Source organism: Pantherophis guttatus, chromosome 7 (genome assembly GCF_059756535.1).
Source record: "Pantherophis guttatus breed Tessera chromosome 7, ASM5975653v1, whole genome shotgun sequence".
In the NCBI taxonomy this organism is placed as follows: domain Eukaryota; kingdom Metazoa; phylum Chordata; class Lepidosauria; order Squamata; family Colubridae; genus Pantherophis; species Pantherophis guttatus.
In genome coordinates, this window is record NC_142069.1 from 30,344,187 (window position 1) to 30,364,255 (window position 20,069).

The window sequence follows — 20,069 nt, forward strand, 5'->3', positions numbered from 1 at the left end:
TACTATTACCTATTGTTTAATTGTTTAACCTATTTTCTTTACAAATAAGAAATTTCCTTGCAAATTTCCTTACAAATAAACTGACGTTATTTCTTAACCTGCAGAAAATTTTCCTAGCTTGCCATAGGTTTGCAAAGAAGGGACAGAGATTTGTCATTCAGTTTAAAAGTATCATTAGGCAGTGTATATCTTGACATACACTGTGGATCCCAAATGAAGGCAATGAGAAACTGTTTCTATATTGTTCTCAAGAAAATAGCATGAATGTGTTTGTGTAGTTGTCAGGAGCTGAATTCAACATGAAGGAGATGTTATCTTTTAAAATAGGACTGAGTATTTTGTCCCTTTTCCATCAGCCCATTAAGCTGTACAGGTAGTCCTTGACTTATGATTACAGTTAGAATCAGAATTTCTATTGCTAAGCAAGGCGGTTAAGTCAGTCATGCTCAATTTTATGATCTTTTTTGCCACAGTTGTTAAATGAATTATAACGAAATATCAGAATTGGAAGGGATCTTGGAGATCTTCTATTCCAAACCCCTGCCCAAGCAGGAAACCCTATACCAGGGGTCCTCAAATAGCTATGCTGGCAGGAGAATTCTTGGAGCTGAAGTCCACAAGTCTTAAAGCTGCCAAGTTTGAAGACCTCTGTCCTATACCATTTCAGACAAATGGTTGTCCAATCTCTTCTTAAAAACCTCCAGTGTTGGAGCACCCACAACTTCTGAAGGCAAATTCTTCCACTCATTAATTGTTCTGTCAGGAAATTTCTCTTTAATTCTAGGCTGATTCTCTCCTTGTTTAGTTTCCATTCATTCCTTCTTGTCCTGCCTTCAGGTGCTTTGGAGAATAGCTTGACTCCCTCTTCTTTGTGGCAGCCCCTGAGATATTGGAACACTGCTATCACGTCAACCCTAGTCCTTCTTTTCATTAAACTAGACATACCCAATTCCTGCAACCATTCTTCATATATTTTAGGCAATTATGGCAGTTAAGTGAATCATGCAGTATTTAAGCAAATATGGCTTCCCCCATTTACTTGCTGGAAACCATCTGGGAATGTTGCAAATGTCTATTACATGACCCACAATATGCTGCAACCAATACATATCCGTTGCCAAATGCCCTAATTTTGATCATATGAGTGTGAGGATGTTGCAATGGTCATAAATGTGAGGACCAATTGTAGGTCATTTTTGAGTGCTATTGTAATTTCAAACAGTCACTAAACTAATGCTTGTAAGTCGAGGACAACCTGTATACAATTTTATGCACTTACAAGATGAACTTTTGTATCTCCTGTGGCTACCAAGTAAACTTTAAATTATAAAACCATTTTGTGGATTTGATGTTTTATTGCACATTTTATTTACCAAGATGTAGCTATTTTTCTTATGGAATAACATTACTTAGTTAGGAGGACAAGTGGCACACATGAACTAAATCATATTTTGCAACCATTAGCCACAATTTATGTCCACAACTTTGTATTTAATTTTTTTGGTGAGACTGGTCTCTGTGTTATTTCAATGTTCTCTGCATTTAGGAAATATACAGCACACATTCAATGAGCAGGGAAATATGTTTCTGCAGTGCGTATCTGAGTGAGAGTGTGGATTTCTTGAATAGTCATCAGTTGTAGCACAAGTGCATGTTATGCATGAACAAGCAAGGTTGTGCAGTGCTTCAGGATGGCTTGTTTGTTGTTTCTCATAGTCAGGCAGGCAGCGGCAGCCACTGAGCAAGAAAGATTCCAGCAGCTCTCTGCCCCCATGTGGACCCAAAGATGTCAGCACAAGCTGTTATGAAACAAGTTGCAGTGAGGACAGTTAAGAAAAGATCCATGGGAAGATGAGATAGTAATAATATTTCTGTGTGTTTTGTGTTTTTTTAAATAGACCATGAAGAGAGAGTAAGAGAACGTAGCTTTTCAGCATGGCTTCAGTCCATTAGAATAGCATCCACCCATTAATCGTTATGCAAACTGTTTCTGAACAGAGACCTTCTTTTAGTTAGCGGCTTTAGCAATAGGAAGCTATAGGATACTGAATAGTCAAGGGTGCAAGGGCTAATTTTTTGTAGTAGAGTCACAAGGAAATTGTTTAAAACAAAATAATTTTTAGAAGCCTTCCCCTTTGGGTCTTTGAGACAATTCATAACTGACTTGCCTGTTTGCCTGTTGTTGGTTGTGTCGAAGAGCGGAGTTAAATCATTGCTAACGTTGCTGAGATTTAAGGAAAATCCTAGCAAGGAGAGTTGTTTCACTTGAAACACTGGAGCTCTGCAGAATTTGTGGGAGCTCTGCTTTCCCTTTTATCCATAACCTTTTTTCTTCCTTAATTTGAGGTCAGCAGAAAATTAAGTGATTGGTTATTGCTTCAAAGCGCTTCTGAAGTGTCACAAATGATAACTCCTGGGAGAGGGGTTCATAAGAGTTCATGAAGCACTTGTAGCCCAATTAGCATAGGAAAAAGTGAGATTCCCTTAGGAGCACTGAGCTTCTATTGTTTTATAATGAGGAATGTATATCTGTTAAAATGGAATTTCTTCCATTGTTTATTGTTCTTGACAGCACTGAATACAAAATGTTTCTATCCCTACTGAGAGTTCAGCATGAGAGGAAACATGAAATCCTGTCGAGTAAGATTTAGCAACTTCAGAGATCACCCATATTAAAATTTCCTTCTTGCCTGTTAACATTTCAGAATTGAAAAAAGAAACATGATTTGTTCACAGGTATGACGCACAGCACACCTTGTGGAAATTTTATTTAGTCTTGCATCCCTGCTAGAATGATTTCTATTTGCCAGGCCCTACAGGACAAAACAAGGAATAAATAACTGAGATGAAGCAGTTGTGGGAGTGCTCTTCCCTAAACCCAATGAGCTTCCTTTTTTTGTGTATTTTTAAATTTTTATTCAGAACCAAGTTAAAATACAAAATGCAAAACTTAATAAAAAACCCAATGTACTTTCAAATAATGAATGAAGATTATATGAAGCAGTGTTTGCATGCAGTGGGAGTAATCTTTAAGCCCAAACTGTGAAGTAAGGAAACTAACTGCCTATCAGTTTACTGAAACTGTCATTCCCTGTGAAATGGCAAATGAAGATGCCATAAAAAGCCCTGAAAAGCCTTCCTTATCACTGTGCTGTATGGCTTACACCTGGAACTCAATAGCCCATGAGAGGAATGAAAATTCTTTAGATGTTCTGCTCTGGTCTTGCACTTGACCACAGCTGTATGTGACTTTCTGTACTGTGAGATATTGAGAAATCACAGAATAAATAGTCAGGGAGACATATCACAGTGAGGATCATCCATGACTGCATTGGTTTGAGTTGAGGAAGCATCGGTGGTAGTGCCATTAGCCCCATTCTCGCTTGGCCACGAGGAGGCTGACACTCAACCAGAACAAAAGCACCAGCTCAAGATTTTACTGTGGGCCTGGTTTTTCTGTGGGACCTGCTCAAAGGCTCTGCTTTTTCCAGCCGATAGAAAGAGTTTGGTTAGATTTTGCTTAGCACATAAAAACAAATGCCTACAGCCTCTTTTGCCAGATAGATTTTCTCCCAAGTGTGTGATTAGATGATCTGCTCTTGCTGACATAGTTTTCATTTTTAGCATTTAGGCATGCATGCATGCAGAGAAGAATATATGCAAACCTCTGGTAATATTTTCTGCTAACATTCTTCCTTGCTCTTACTGTTATAGAGACTTTGATAGTGATATAAAGTTATTAAATGCTGCTTCTGCAGATTTAATTATTTTTTAATATTGAACCTTATGTTTGCAGTTAAGTTTGTGAGAGCTAGCTTGGAAACACAGAGTGAATTAAGAGGGCTGAGTGGCTGGCTGGGAGATGTTTAAGTAAATCAGAGTTGCTGTCCCCTCTCCAGTGAAAATTAGGTAGGGGGTGTGGAGGTGGAGCAGAAGAAGAGTTGTTTTGTTCTCAGCATTTTAGGTTAGAGAAAGATTGACAGAGCCTAGAAAACACAGAGAGAATGGGAATTAGTACGGTAAAATTGAAAGGGAGGGAATGTTTATTTAGTGGTGTGGGTTTTTTTTTAAAAAAAACTTTCTGTTCAGTTCTGCACAGGCTCAGCTATTTTACATCTGCTTCAGTCTTCTTTTTGTCTCTCTTTTCAGACTGTATGGATTTGGGAATGTCAATCTCAGCCTTATTCATTAGTTGCAGTTCATCTATTGTCTCAGAACCCTACTTTATCACTTCTGTTAAAATAAAATAAAAAATTTTTTCCTCTCTTATTTCCAGGTTGAGCCATACTCCCCTGCACACACATTCAAAGTAAAAATTGATTTCTATGAAAGAAAGAAGTCCCACTGAAGAACATGCAGGATTCTGCAGTTTAGTTTTTGTTCACTAGATGGTATTCTTGGGACGATCAACAAGACCAGTTTCAAGGACAAAATCCTTATAATGAAACACTTTTTTCCCCTGTTTTACATTTTTGTTAAGTGACTACATGACAGCGAAGCTTCCTGCAGTTGGAGGAAAAAATTACATCTCATTATGCCATTATTGTAAGCATTTGACCTGAGTGGGAATTTTGGTGGGTGGTAAAACTGTACTGTCGCCTACCATCAGCTTTATACTGAGTCAGATCATTAATCCATTTAATCCAGACGGGAGGCAACAAATTTCAAAACAGCCCCCACACTTTCAAAAAAAAAAAATCAGTATATCATTTTGATTCCAAGGTCTACAGTAAAAAGAACAGTGCTATCATAATATTATGCAACTAGGCAGAGTCAATTTCCAATATCGGGGATGCTTTTTTAAAAAAGGGAGTTTATTTGTTATTGTTTTGCTTTCACATGTACTAACCTTTTCCAATGATACATAACATTGTTTAGCTTCCACAAAAATTACCAGGAAATGATTCTCTTTCCCATCAGTTTGTGGTTGAATTACAATTCTGCTTAGATCTGGGCATCACTTGCTGCATGCTGAGTGTGGACTGTATCTTGGCTTAGTTGATAAGTGGGTAACTCATGGCCTCCAGATGTTCAACATTTGAGTCTTGTCAACTTTCCAGAATTATGAGCTGATCAAGCAGTATGGTTGAGTGGGAAGAAAAAGACTAGGGTTTCCCAGAGTTATTATGAATTAAATTTTTATCCTGCCAAATCATCCAGACTTCCAACAGCCAATAGCAGCATAGTTGTAGTAGAAAAATTATCATCTGTAAGATAACCTGAGGGAATCGAGTTAGTGTTTTTCCACTTTTAATGACTCTGCTTAAAATCCAGGGTTTTTAAATTGCTAACTGTATTGTTTCATGCATGACTGTATTTGCTTGCATGTATTTATGAACATACGTCTTTCAGCAATTAGTATCAGTATCTTTTCATTCAAATGCTCTCCTTCTCTGATTTCATAGAATCATACAATCTAAGAATTAGAAAGGAATCCAGTGCAGGAATCTACTATTACAAGAGCATCCACAAAAGCCATTGAATTTCTTTACGAAATTATTTCTAAATCCAATTGAAATTGTAATCTAAACCTATTGCTTCTTGCTTTTTATTTTTGAATGACCTTAAATCTTATACATTACAAACCTTCAGATCCTTGAAGACAATCATTGGATCGTTCTGTAGTCTTTTCTTCTCCAGGCAAAAAGTGCACAATATTTCCAACTATTCCTCATTTTTTCCCTTCCAGGCTCCATATTATCATTGTTGCTTTTCTAGAGATGGTCCAGTTTTCCAGACATACTCTGGTTTGTTTTTCTAGATATACTTCCAGAAATATATTCTAGAACTGGATGCAGTAGTCTAGGTGTTTAATGCAACATTGGTTTTCTCTAGAGCAATAGTTTTAGGCAGATGTGAGAATCACTGAAGAAATGAAAATCCAGGCTTTGGAGGCTTTGCAGATTGAATTTTTTCATATGGCAACAAATCATTTCAATTCTAATCCAGGGATATGAGGAAATATGTCACATCCTATCAGAAAAAACATAATCCCTCTTATTGCACATGAGAACATTAGTGAGGTACACACCCTTATGCTGAACTATGTTTTTTTAATAAACTACAGTCAGTAAGTTAAAGCAATACATTGCATTGTTATACAAGATGGCTAAATTTACACATCAAACTAAGCCAGAACTAAACAAATCATGCTATGACAATGCAATGTGGGAACCTATAAATTCTTCTATTCAAAGTTTTGATAAAACCAAACCTAGAATTTCATTTACAGAATATATTATAATTCTTCCATCCTGGCAGTGCACAGTAACACTGAAGCTTCAGCAATCAATTTCATACATTTTAGCATAGGCTTCTTTATCAACTTCATAGACTCTGTTCTAAGACCTGGAAACATTGACCAAGATACCATCAGCTGCTTCACCTCTCTAAATGAACTATTTTCTCATTAATTCTGTGACTGTTGCCTAATTATTCAGCTTCTTCTACACAACCAACCGGAGTAAGAGAGCAACGTAATTAAATTAGGTCATTCTTGTATCTATTACTGTCACTTGTTCAGGTCAGGGAATTATGTTATACTGATAAAGGGGAAAAGCTGGGGAGGGACCAAAGAATGCTAACAATTGGCAATAATCCAGTGGTGAAATGCTACCAGTTCGCATTGGTTCAGGCGAACCGGTAGTGATAAAAACTACCGGTTCAAGCGAACCAGTAGTAAAAAAAAGCTACCGGTTTCTCCGAACCAGTATTTCTGACGATCAGCTGTGCCGCGTGATTTAAAATAGCTAGAAAGCAGGAAATCCTGCTTTCTAGTGAATCTAAATCGTGCGGCATAGCTGATCCTCCCCCCCCTCTGCTCTACTTATCTTCCCAAGCCTCCTTTTGGTGTGCACTGCACATGCGCGGCCAGCAAACCGGTGGCAAACTGGTTCAGATTTCACCACTGCAATAATCTCTCTTCATTTCTGAGTTCATGCTGAGTACAGTTTGAGAGTAAAGTACTTCTTTCTCAGACTGGCCCTTTTCTACATTTTCAAGCTGCAGCAACAGCAATAGCACTTGGATTTATATACCACTTCATAGTGTTTTACAGCCCTCTCTAAGCGTTTTACAGTCAGCATATTGCCCCCAAGAATCTGGGTCCTCATTTTACCAACCTCGGAAGGATGGAAGGCTGAGTCAACCTTGAGCCAGTCAGGATCGAACTCTGGCAGTGAGTAGTGAGTTAGCCTATTTTACATTATGCTAAGTGATTATGTGGCTTGTTTGGTTTTGGATTAGCATGTGGGTCAAATCTATTCACTGAGATTAGAATACCATGCTCATCATGTTATACAAATTCAGGCAATTATGGCTTATTGAATAAACATAATTAAACCTTGGCTTATATCATGCTACCATCGACCTCTGTTTGTAGGAGCATCCTGGAGGAAGGAAGTTGCAGACCTCCATGTACAGCAACAAGCTTCTGGGCAGAAAAGCATTTACAAACTCAAGCTCTTAATTAACTAAGCATAAATACCACCCTCTTGTACCTTTTTCATTTCTTCCTCGTTCAATGTGTTCATTTGTACCATAATGTTCTTTTTGTTTGCATGAATTTTGAAACACAAGCAGCCAAGATGAATTTCATCATTCTCCCTAAATCAGGCCTGGGGCTAATTTAATTGCTGCGTATTGGGGGGGGGGAGTATTTGTTCTGGCTGCCAAGAGCTTTAGTGGGTATGATAGTGATGCAGTATGCTACTAAAAAGGGGAATAGAAGGTCCAATATTTGGGCAGTTCGTAGGAGGCCTTTTGTCTTTCTGTTTATTTTATATTTTCCTCATTTGTCATATTAAAATAATACAATTTTGATGACAGGTTCTGGGAGCTGAATACTTTGATCTGGGAATATTATTAATGTAGATCAGCAAGGCTTCTCCTACCCAAGAATCCTTTAGATGTCTGAAAAATAATTTCCATTAGGAAGGAATTATGGGAATCATACCAGTAGTACTAGCTGGAGGAGACCAAATGTGGAAAGCTGGTTCAATCTCTGTCCAGAATATTTGCAGTTGATAGGAATGTTGCCTGATATTCAAGGGCAAATCCATCTAGTGCTTCTTCTGAGACTCATCTTTCTCTCTTCTGAGACCCATCTTTCTCCGTTCCTCACCTTTCTCAGATGGGTCCTGAACTTCTGATTCACTTATAGATCCTTTGCTTCTCAATTCATTATTTTACTTTGCAATACAATGCCTAGAAACAGTGCAACTCTCAGTCTTTGAAAAAGGGCCTCAGGTAGACAACAAAATTACTATTGAAAAAGAAGGGGTGAGAATAAGTTCAGGAGGCCTGGTGGCACAGTGTTAAACCAACTGTTGATAAAGGAGGCTTTGTTCTATGGCCATTGAGATTTACTTACCATCTGAGTCAATTGTGGGTGAATCATAAGCGGATACATTTATATCCTCCAGTCCTTTAGCCCTCCAATTGCTGTTATAGTAAAATTCCCATCATCTTTGACTATTACTCAAATTTAAGTTGATGGAAGTTGTAGTCTCACAATATTTGGATGATTGTAGGATTACCATCTTTGTTGTGGATCATATCCTCTAAGTGTCATGATTTCTCAGAAACAGGGCCTGTTTTCTTGTACCTCTCCACAGTCAAGTATGTCCCCATTTAGTCTTTGTAAGATACCTTTAAATTGCTTTCAAGATGCATCATAATCTCTTCCAGTATATTTTGGCAAACTAACCCCTAAAGACAGAATAGTTATTGTTAATTTTCTCTGGTTTTGTTCCAATGGATTCTTAATACAAGTTTCAATCTCATTGCAATAATTTCATGATATCCAGATGAAGTCATCAACCTTTACTCATCAATCTATATTTTATTTCCCTTTCATACATTTTTCAAGCCTGTTAAGCACAAAAAGTAAAAGCAGACATTTGTGAGGGACGTTTGCTCCAGGAAATGTTTGGTTTCAATGTCAGCCATTGGGCTCTTCACTCCTCATTCTCCCCCCCAGCAAACCTTTCCAGACTTTCCAGTTGTTATGAAATAATAATTTTGGGATCTTAGAAATATACATTACTTAGATTTGAAAATATTAGAAATTAACAGGTGTGAACTTTGTGCTTCATTTCTTTCTACCTTTTTAATCTTTGTATTCAGAGCAGGCACTAATGGTCACTTCCCAGTTCATCCCAGACTAAACTCATGAATTTTACCACATTTTTGTTTGGTGCGGTTCCGGAAGTAGTAACAGATTATTACTATTCCCAGTTTTCAGCTTGATTCTTGCAATTTTAGTACTGGCTATGTAATTGATAATGACATTTTGCAGAAGTTTCCTACTTCTGTAGGAAAGTATGTGCTTTTTTGTTTGTAATAGAAAGGAATGTCTGCATTTCTAAAAGGTTAGAAATTTGAGGTAAATATATTGATTCACATCTCTTTGAGAAATCATTTCTGAGGAAAAAAGAAAAAAAACAAAATTTTTAAATAGTTTTAAACTTTCATTGAAAGAACTGTATCTCTCTCTGTGTGTGTGTGTGTGTACGGGTGTACATATATATGGGTATGCGCACATGTGTATGTGTGTGTGTGTGTGTGTGTGAGAGAGAGAGAGAGAGACTTTGTGTCATCCTCCTAAAATATACTACCAACTACACAAACATTTGATGAAGAGAATAAAGTGTGAGGTATGAAAAAGTCTGTTTTTGTGTTCAAAGTGAGTCCTTTTTAATAGTTGAATTGAACAATGATAGACCGCTACTCAGTTCTTAAAATGACAATTGATAGTAAAAATTATAAATGGAATGCAAGCTTTCTGGACAAAATAACTAGATTGCTGCTGCATATTCAGAAAGATGAGCAAAAAATCTGCAGCAGCTGAAAAGAACATAGAAAGTTGCCTATCTAGACCGGGATATGATTTTTAATGCTCTAAAAGCCTGAATCAAAATGTACATGGCATGCCCTAAGAATAGATGTATTTTGAAGGAAGCCAAAGCTTCCAGTAATAACTACCAGTAGATTCCTGTCTCAAAGATCAGGTCCATGTCATGGAAAATTCTTATCTGAGCAAACAGAGTTAATCTGATTATTGAATGTCCATACTGTACAACCTTCTTTCAAATTCTTATTTCAGAATAGAAAGAATAGCATTTGTACAATTCAGATTAGCATTCCAAAAGAAAATCCTGTATACCAATGTAACAGTGTTGATTTAGAAAAGGAGAAAGAGGTACAAACAGGAGTAATCAAAGTTTTGGCACATAATGTCCAAATCTTGTTATGGGTGACAGTTCTTCCAGGTATTAAACTGTTCTAAGATAACCTCATTGATGACACTAATATCTTCATTCATTATTACAAAAATGGAGCATATTATGATAGGAGGACTTATTGAATGCTTGGAAATTTGGTATTTTGGAATCTTTGTTTACTTTTTTAAAGGAATACTTTAATTCAACCTAGTGCTATTAAAAGTACAGAGCCAAATCTGATTTAAAAATGGGCAATTTTAGGGCAGTAAACACAGTGGATTTTCAACAACGTGTAACCAAAGGAGTATGGCCAAGTGATCTTTGATGAGCATGAGTAGATACTATTGTTTTCTCTATAAAAGGCTGTCAGAGAACAATTTTCTACATGAAAGCATTTCAAGGCCAGTTTCAACATAAAGATCAATTGGGAGACGTATCAAAAGCTTTAAGGTCATCTATTCATACTGGTCTCATTCTTTCCCACAATGACTAGGAGTATTACATTTTTTTTAAAAAACTGTTACATTTCAAAACATAGCAATTATTTTTAAATGTGCATCTGTGCATGTTTATTGCCTAATTAATGAAACATTTGTGTGATGACCTAGCAGCTAATCTTATTTCAAAATGTTATGCAGAATTGGATCTGGTTAGTAATTGTGTGAGGGGTCACTAGGAAGGCCCAAGGCTGTAAGTTAGACTGAGAAGTCAAGAGAAGACAACAAATCACTTTTGTATGGTTGTCAAGAAAAATGCAGGGTTGACCTTGGCTCAAGACAAACTTACTTTTTTCTAATTAGTCGCTTATATAAAAGATGGTTAAAATGTATAAAAGTGCCCCTTTTAGAATAACATTCTATTTTTGTTTATTCATTATTAATTTTCTTCTTCTCTAAATTCTTGTTCACCTCAACTTTTCAGTTCGTTCAATTCTAAAAAAAACCCACATCCATAATGTTTGTTTTGATTTCTTAAGCTTGCCAAGCTAATGTAATTCTTGTTGTCTTTTTAAAATTCATTTGTGTGTGGTATGTGTAAAATGAATTGTTCCTATCCTCATTTTACCTCAGTTCAATGTATATTATGTTATTCATGTTTAGAGTCTTGCAGTGTTTCACGTTTGTGTTTGCTAGAGTCAACACTGTTTCATGTTTTCAACCTTTACCATAGAAACGGGAGGCCTGTAGCCTTCCAGGTCATGTTGGAAGCCAACTTTCATCAGCCAACCAGGTCTAAAAGAATATTGCAAGTAGTACTTCATTAACACTTGAAAAGCCACAGATGCTTCCTCCAACTGTATGCATGATTAAGGTTGAATTATGTAACCATCAAGCAGATGCTAATCCAGACATAAATTATTGAACTTTTCCCCCTCTCTCTTTCTAGGTCATTGGCCATGCTGACTGAGGATGGTGGGACTTGCAGTTCAATGCAGCTGGAGGGCACTTAGTAGGTGAAAGGTAACTCACCATCATTAAGCAAATAGTAGATAAAGCATTATGCAGTAAAGGCCCCTCCCCACTTTGTTTCCAGTCTTTTATATTTTATTAAATTGTATACTTTATTTAAAAATAAACAGTTCCAAATGAATTTTCCAGAGAACATTGGAAGGTGAAGTGGGCATATAGATTGCATTGCTTAGAAAGGACCAGTTAAAAGTCATTTGAATTCTGACTCAATTTGTAAAATCTCCTCTTGCACATATTTCTGATTTGCCCCGTTTGCATTTCTATGGGAAGGAACAGAAATTTTAAATGGATCAGAACACTTGGTATTAACTTACTTAGGGAGTCATGGATACCAAGAACCAGGATGAGACTGAGATTAACTGTACATGTTTGAGAAAGCTAGAGCTATTTTCTCCTGAAGAGTTTGTATGCAACAAATAATATACATGCAAATTATATGCCACTGCCAGAACTCTCTATGACACTGAGAAACACCAGTTTCATTCAGCTTGCTAATATTTGCAGCTTCCTTGTCCTGCAGCAATATTATTGGTCTCTCTGCTACTGCTGGCAGTTTAGCAAAACATGTCCCATCTTATCTTAGTGTGTCACATCTGTTGCTGCTTTGTCACAGTTTTAAGCCACAGAAAAGAGAAGTGTGAAAATGAGGAGAAATGACCTTGGTTCTGTTCTAAATTCAGGATATTTAAAACCAATTGATAACTGCATGGCAGGAAGCTTGGATTGTCCAACACCAGGCAAGTGTCATGTCTATATATATTCAATAGTTGGTAGAAGTACAGTAGGGATTTTCCAACCAAAAGCTTGTGCTAGAGCAGTAATGAAACATTTAGGGAATATAAGTGGGATGAAAATCAAGATGGCAGTTCAGATGGCTGATTCCCTACGGTATGAGAGTGCATCCAGAGGAATGGAGACTTGCAATCGATCCAGATCCATATGGCTCCCAAACTCCATCATTGGTATGACTCCTGCATCATCCTTTGGAACTCCTCCCAAATCTACTCCAACATCCAAGTCATCCTCCTCATCTTCATCCTGGCTGACAAGAGCCAATTCATTCTCATAGCAGAAGGCACTAGGAGGTGGAGGAGGTGAAGGCAGGATGGTAATTTTGCTCTCCTGCAATTCCCGAGCAGAACAGTAAGGAGTTCCAGCCACCTCATAAGTCTTGTGGAAACGTGAATAGTCCACCTTATAATGTTTCTTCTCCTCAAAGACAACAGGCTCAAAACGATGGCCCCAAAGGATTTCACTAGCCAAGTAGGAGCTACGAGCCTGAGTGGTCATGGCTGTTGCTTCCACCATACCCTCAAGGATAACAACAATCTCAAAATCCTCTCTCTCCAGTTCTTCCTTGCCCATCCCATAGAGTGGACTTTCTTCATCGATCTCATGAACAATAATAATGGGAGACACTAAGAAGATACGATCAAGGCCGATGTCATAGCCCACATTCAGATCTCTCTGGTCTACTGGAAGATACTCACCTTCTGCTGTCATATAGGGTTTTATAAGCTGGGCCCGAACATGAGCTTCCACAATATGGCTCCTCCTTAGATTCCCCACCCGCCACATGAGGCAGAGTTTGCCATCCCGCAGAGAGATGACAGCATGATGGCTGAAGAGTAGGGTTTGGGCCCTTTTCTTGGGGCGTGCCATTTTTGCCATGATGGTGCCAATCATGAAAGAATCAATAACACAGCCTACAATGGATTGCGCCACAACCACCATGATAGCTAGTGGGCATTCCTCAGTCACATATCTAAAACCATAACCAATGGTTGTCTGGGTCTCCACTGAGAAGAGGAAAGCTCCCAAGAACCCGTTGACATGTTTGATGCAGAATTTTGTAGCAACGGAACCACTCCCTGCACCTGGGACATCTAAGTCACCATGAAAGAAGGCAATGATCCAAAACAGCAGACCAAAGAATAGCCATGAGACCAAGAAGGCTGCTGAAAAGATCATGAGCATGTAGCGCCAACGAGTGTCCACACAAGTAGTGAAGATGTCAGCCATATAACGTTGAGATTTGTTGCTTAGGTTAGCAAAGTAGACATTGCACTGGCCATTCTTTTTGACAAAACGGTTACGTCGTTTCCGTCGAGGGGCATGACCTTTCCCATTACGACTCTGCTCATTAAGACTGCCAAGGGAGGAGACTTTGTGTCCATCCTCTTCAGTGGAAACAATGCTGTACCTTATGAACAGGGGAAAAAGTGATAGTTAAAGGTGGAAGACAAGTTGTGATTTCTCAAAAGATCATTTTAAGCACTCATACACCCAAATCTAGTACAGGTGTACTCAACTTACAACAGTTCATTTAGTGATGGTTTGAAGTTCAACGGCACTGAAAAAATTATTTATAGCCATTTTTCATGCTTATGACCATTGCAGCATCCCATGGTCACGTGATCAAAATTCAGATTATGACAATTGGTTCATATTTATGATGGCTTCAGAATCCTGGAGTCATGTGATCACCTTTTACAACCTTCTGTCAAGCAAAGTCAATGGAGAAGCCAGATTCACTTAACAACCATGTTACTAACTTAACAAATGCAGTGATTCACTTTAACAACTGTGACAAGAAAGATTGTAAAATGAGGCAAAAATCATTTAATGAATGTCTCGCTCAGCAATAGAAATTTTGGGCCCAATTGCGGTTATAAGTCGAGGACTTCCTGTATCTCATTTTTTTTCAACCACCCTAGATGTTTAATCCTTCTATATATGACCCTTTACAGATGTGGCATGCACACTCTAGATTTAGCATTACTAAGAAAATCATATAGCGCTGGCATTCATGTGTACTGTGCAAACATTCAGAAGGGTGAATCACTCTAAATTCAGAATACCTGCAATTAAAATAATGTTCTATTCTGTGCAGTTTTTGATGATTATCTTTAAAAAATTACTGCAGATATTATATTTGGTATGAGAGAGAGAAAAAAAAGCCATTAAAATAATCTTAAAAATAGGAGTTTTAGGACTCACCCCCATATAAGTCTTTAAGACATATGAGTTATTCTCTCTGCAGTGTTACAGCATGTTTGATTAAAAGCGTTTAAAACACTCTCCATATTGTCCGAATCAAAAATCTTTGTTTAAAGCAATGAAGAATAATGCTGTATTAAGAGGTCCACTTAGCTGTTCAAGACATTTGATTTCTTGGATTGTAATAATAATAGAATAACAGAGTTAGAAGGGATCTTGGAGGTCTTCTAGTCCAACCCCCTGCTTAGGCAGGAAACCCTGTATCATTTCAGACAAATGGTTATCCAATCTCTTCTTAAAAACTTCCGGTGTTGGAGCTGTTACAACTTCTGGAGGCAAGTTGTTCCACTGATTAATTGTTCTAACTGTCAGGAAATTTCTCCTTAGTTCTAGGTTGCTTCTCTCCTTGATTAGTTTCCACCCATTGCTTCTTGCCCTACCCTCAGGTACTTTGGAGAATAGTTTGACTCCCTCTTCTTTGTGGCAGCCCTTGCTATCATGTCACCCCAGTCCTTCTTTTCATTAAACTAGACACACGCAATTCCAGCAACCATTCTTTATACGTTTTAGCCTCCAGTCCCCTAATCATCTTTGTTGCTCTTCTCTGCACACTTTTTAGTCTCAACGTTTTTTTTTACATCGTGGTGATCAAAACTGGATGCAGTATTCCAAGTGTGATCTTACCAAGGCATTATAAAGTGGTATTAACACTTCATCTGATCTTGATACCATTCTCCAACCAAAAAATAAAATATAAATCAGTTGCTTCCAAGATTTAACCTGTAATTAAGCAGGACCTACTAGAGCAGACTTCAGGTGTACTAGACTACAATTCCCATTGTACCCAACCAAGATTATCATTGTCACAGTGGCTATAGTTGATGGGAGTTATATTCCAACACATCTGAGGACACAAAGTTGGGATAGATGAAGCCATATGAATACAGTTTTGTAACACTTTAGCTCAGAATTGCATAAGGCTGGAAGTTTCTATTTTCTGTTCGGTTTGCATTTGTTGATCTAATCGTGCATCTGTGACAATGTTTATACACTTCCAGAGTTCTAGACAATTCTGTTGCTACAGCAACAAGTATGTTTCCCAGCATCCCATATCTAAAACCTAAGGTGTAATTAGAGATCAAGAGACAACGGGTTGCCAGATATCCTGAAAGAAACTCCCTCTCCTCAAGAGCTGTGACTTGCTTTTATCTCCTTCTTCAAAATTTTCCATTCTCTCTGTATTCATTTTTCCCATAGTCGAGAAGAGCTGCTGGGTGGTTTCATTACAGAAAGTTCTGCCTGACATCATTTGAATATAAGATGCGGTCATAGCAAATATCTATCATTGAGATCTTAAAGTACTGTGGCAGAGATAGAGAAGAGATCTTAAAGTACTGTGGCAGAGAGACAGAGAAGAGACAATGTATAAGAGATTAATTGCCAAAACTTTTCTTTTTGTAATGCCAAATATCTTAAGATCAAACTATTTCTATTTGAAAACTATTTGTTTTCTTTGCTGTTTGTTTCAGCAGAACACTTTGCAAACTTGACTGAATTTCCAAGCAGAAGTGCTTATATCATGTTGTTATAGAATTACTCTTTCCTCAGATCAAAGATATAATGCCATAAATTTAAAACAGTAGTTCTTGGGCTTGGGTTAGGGCAGGCCAGGAACAAAGCCAGACTGATATATCAGCAAGTTTCAATCATTCATGTATTGCATTACTGTGATTCATTCTATGATTCGTTTGATTTTGACAGTCTATTGCAACCTCTATTTATTCATTATACTATTTATATAAACTAGAGCTTAGTGAGATGTGAGCCCTTGATCTTACTGTCTTTTTTTCAATGCCGTGTCTCTTGATAGCAGATTAATAGACTATTTTTGCTGAGACATAAATCCTGCAAGGTTGAAACAAGATTCATTTCTAGATGAACTTGATCTGGATAAGCTTCCATGGGATATCTAGCATGGTGGGCGGTGCTTTTTGCAAAAGTAGAGAAGGTGGTTGGGCATATCCACCAGTCCTGCTTTCTCTGCCATCCCATGTTGTTCGACTATCAGCCTGTACTTTTATTTAGGGTTCTTGCTTTCTAGATTCAGCTATAGAAAGCCACTTCTATTCAAACAGGTATGTAATTATCTCTATTGAGCATTTTCATGACCATAGGCCTTTAATGTTGAAACTAAAGAACTCAAAGATCTTCCTTATGAGAAAAAGTTTAAAGTTTAGGACTGTTGAGCTTAGAAAAAGTTTAACAAAATGGGGACATAATTGAGATGCATGGAATTATGGAAGACATGGAGAAAGTGGACAGAATAAAAGCTTTCTCTCATTTTCAAAACACCTGGAATTGGGTCATCCAATGAAATTAATTGAAAGGAGATTTAGAGTAAACAAAAGAAAATGATCTTTTGTGCAGTGTGTAGTAAAATGCATCTTTATACTTAAACCTATGCAGAATTAATTATATATGACATCGTAATGACCGCTAACTTGGATATATTAAAAAGGAGATTGGATAAATTCATAGAAGACAGATCTATTGAGTACTCATTTTTTTTTGAGTAGGGCAGCTATAACAAATAATAAGAATATATGCATAATGTGTACCACTCCAATGAAAACTCTCCTAGCAAAAGAAATCGTTTACATCCAGCTACTGAGGTAGAGAGAATCCAGCTCAGAATGGCCAGAATGTTATTGTTAAACCTAATTCAGATATATCCCCTATACTGATTGCAGATCATTCCCATGAAACAATGGGACTATTAAATTGCAAACCAAGCTCAATTAGCCCTAAACCTCCACAAATTTATTGGCTTTGGTTATACAAGGTTAATCACCGGGTCAGACGTAGCAGTGGCATTTGCAAAATATGAATTATCATTAGGTTTTTATGGCTTATATGGTATAAGCAAACTAAGAAAATGGGTTAGTTATATAACATAGTTAAGCCTGTTGAGCAAAATCAGTCTTCCCATGAATACGTTCTAGAATCGTTTCCTAAAATTGATTTGATTACCATTTGGCTACTCAAATATTAAAAGTAATTTAAGTAAAAAAATATTCATACCTAAGTCTTACAGCTATTCAAAGGTTCTAGGAGTTCCCTACCAATGGCAACCTACTATGAGAGGCTGTGGGAAAGCAGGAGATGAGGCACTTGAGCATTCATCCCACAAAAGGCAACTCAGGTCAGATTTTACAGGGAAAAATGTTTCAAAGACACTCTATCTTAATTAAATTACTGGAGATTTGTATTACCAACTAGACTTGATCACAACCCTGAACCTTCAAATATCTCATCCCCCACCTTCCCACAACCTTTCACCACTTGATCAGCTCCATTCTATTGAGTGGCAAAAGCATTTTTATTTAGACAAATCTTTGCCTTTTAAGATGATGTGGTTGTCAAGGATGAGGTCTGGGGACTACTTATTTTTTATTGTTTTGAATCAATGTTTTAATTACAATTTTGCATATTACCCTATATTAATACTGTTAACCTTCCTGGAGGTTATTTACAATAATAATAATATCAACAACATGAGTGTGTGCATGTATGTTCCAGAGAGAGAGAGACAGGGACAGAGAGAGAAATTGGATTTAAGTCCTAAATACAAGATTCCCTGGCATACAGTACAATTCATGTGGCTAGAACCTATATTGTAAGTTCCATCCATCCTGTCCCTCAGGATATCACTTGTAGACATTTTAAATACCTAATTGTACAGTAAGGGTGGGAAGCCATACAGCCCACAGAAAATTAAGGTGACTACAAAACAGGAAAAAATGGATGGGAGACGTTACTCACCTGTTTACCCGGATGCTGCCCATGACTCGTTTTATCATGAGGTACTTCTTATTATAAAGCTGAACAGCTTCCGATCTTGTGTGTGATTGGGAGTATCACACACCGGACACACACAAATGGTGTCCCAAGGCTGTAAAAGCTTCGGTTCCTTTCATGAGGGAATAGATACCTAGATTAGAACAAAAAATTCAGAAGAAAAATCACAGCAACTAAAATAAAAAGCCCTAATCAATAAAACCCCAGTTGTATTGTTCTCTCTATTTATTCATTTTTCATCTTTCCTCTAGCACGGAATTCAGGAAAGAATACATAAGCTATGTTCCTACAACTTGTTAAACCCCAAACCTGGATAAACAAAACATATTTGCAATGTTACATAACATGCATCACCCAAACAGATAATCCATGTTATAGATTTAATGTGATGACTTAGCTCACACAATATGTGATGCCAATGAGTGGACATTGGGAGACAAGCCACCGCCCCCATTTCCACATATAAAACCAGTGGCAACACAGCCATTGAGTTTATCAGCCAGAGGCTCTCCTGGGTTGGACTTCAGAGCCAATTCTGGAAGCACAAGGTCAGAGATGGACTCAAAGAACTGTTTAATGAAAAGAACAAGTAGCAATAGGCAATAAGGGAAGCACTGCAAGTGAGCAGCTCTATACGGTGTAATAGCTATTGCTATGGAATGTGCATGTGTGTCCTCCCCCTCACATTTGGTTTTGGTATGTAGGAACACTGCCAATCAAAACCACCTTGTTGTCTGTTGAAGAAGGTGGGAACTTAAAACCTATTTCTTTCAGTTAGCCGGGCTGTCCTGATTTTATGGTCTTAAAATTTGAAATTGGTTTTAAATTGAAATATTTTAAATTATGGGCCAAACTTATTTAATTATTTTAAATCTATTTTAACTTTTGTGTACAAATGTTTTACTTTGGCTGTTCACCGCCCTGAGTCCGAAAGGAGAAGGGCGGTATAGAAATCTGATAAAATAAATAAATAAATAAATAAATAAACTTCTGTAGTGTCTGCTGACCTGGACAACATAAATTTCGTGCTAAAAATAATAATATCATCCATCATTGACATTGACAAAATCCCCAGCTGCCTTACAAAAGGCAGATTTACTTGGAACAGTTTACATCCTGCGATGATCTTTAATATTATTAAACAACAACTTCTGCTTATCTCAGGATCTTGGGAAGGACTCTATAGATCAGGGGTGTCAAACTCAATTTCATCGAGGGCCGCATAAGGATTGTGTTTGATCTCGGGGGGGGGGGATTGGGTGTGGCCCAGGGTGGGCATGGCCAGCTTGATGTCACCTGTGTCAGGAGTGCCTGTAGTGGCCCGAGCACTCTGCCAGCAAACACGGGCTTCCAAACTCCATTTTCAGCTGCCACGGCCTCCTGCAGCAAAAATGGAGCTTGAGAGGGCTGCCTGCGGCCCTCCCGAGCTCCGTTTTCACCGACAGAGGCACCACTGGCCAATCCTTTGCTGTTTCCAGGGCAGCCCCGCAGGCCAGATCTAAGCACCCCGTGGGCCGGA

At 37.8% G+C, this 20,069-nt stretch overlaps 1 protein-coding gene across 1 annotated transcript in view; it reads right to left on the minus strand.

Moving 5' to 3' along the window:
• Nucleotides 1-11,758: 11,758 nt before the first annotated feature.
• KCNJ4 (potassium inwardly rectifying channel subfamily J member 4) overlaps nt 11,759-20,069 on the minus strand; it is a 38,046-nt gene continuing 29,735 nt past the window's right edge. The window contains exons 2-3 of the mRNA XM_034402854.3: nt 18,515-18,683; nt 11,759-13,895 (exon numbers count right to left, since the gene is read on the minus strand). Of these exons, the coding sequence (XP_034258745.2) occupies nt 12,560-13,895; nt 18,515-18,552 (1,374 nt within the window). The 5' untranslated portion in view covers nt 18,553-18,683 and the 3' untranslated portion in view covers nt 11,759-12,559. The remainder of the gene's footprint in view (nt 13,896-18,514; nt 18,684-20,069) is intronic.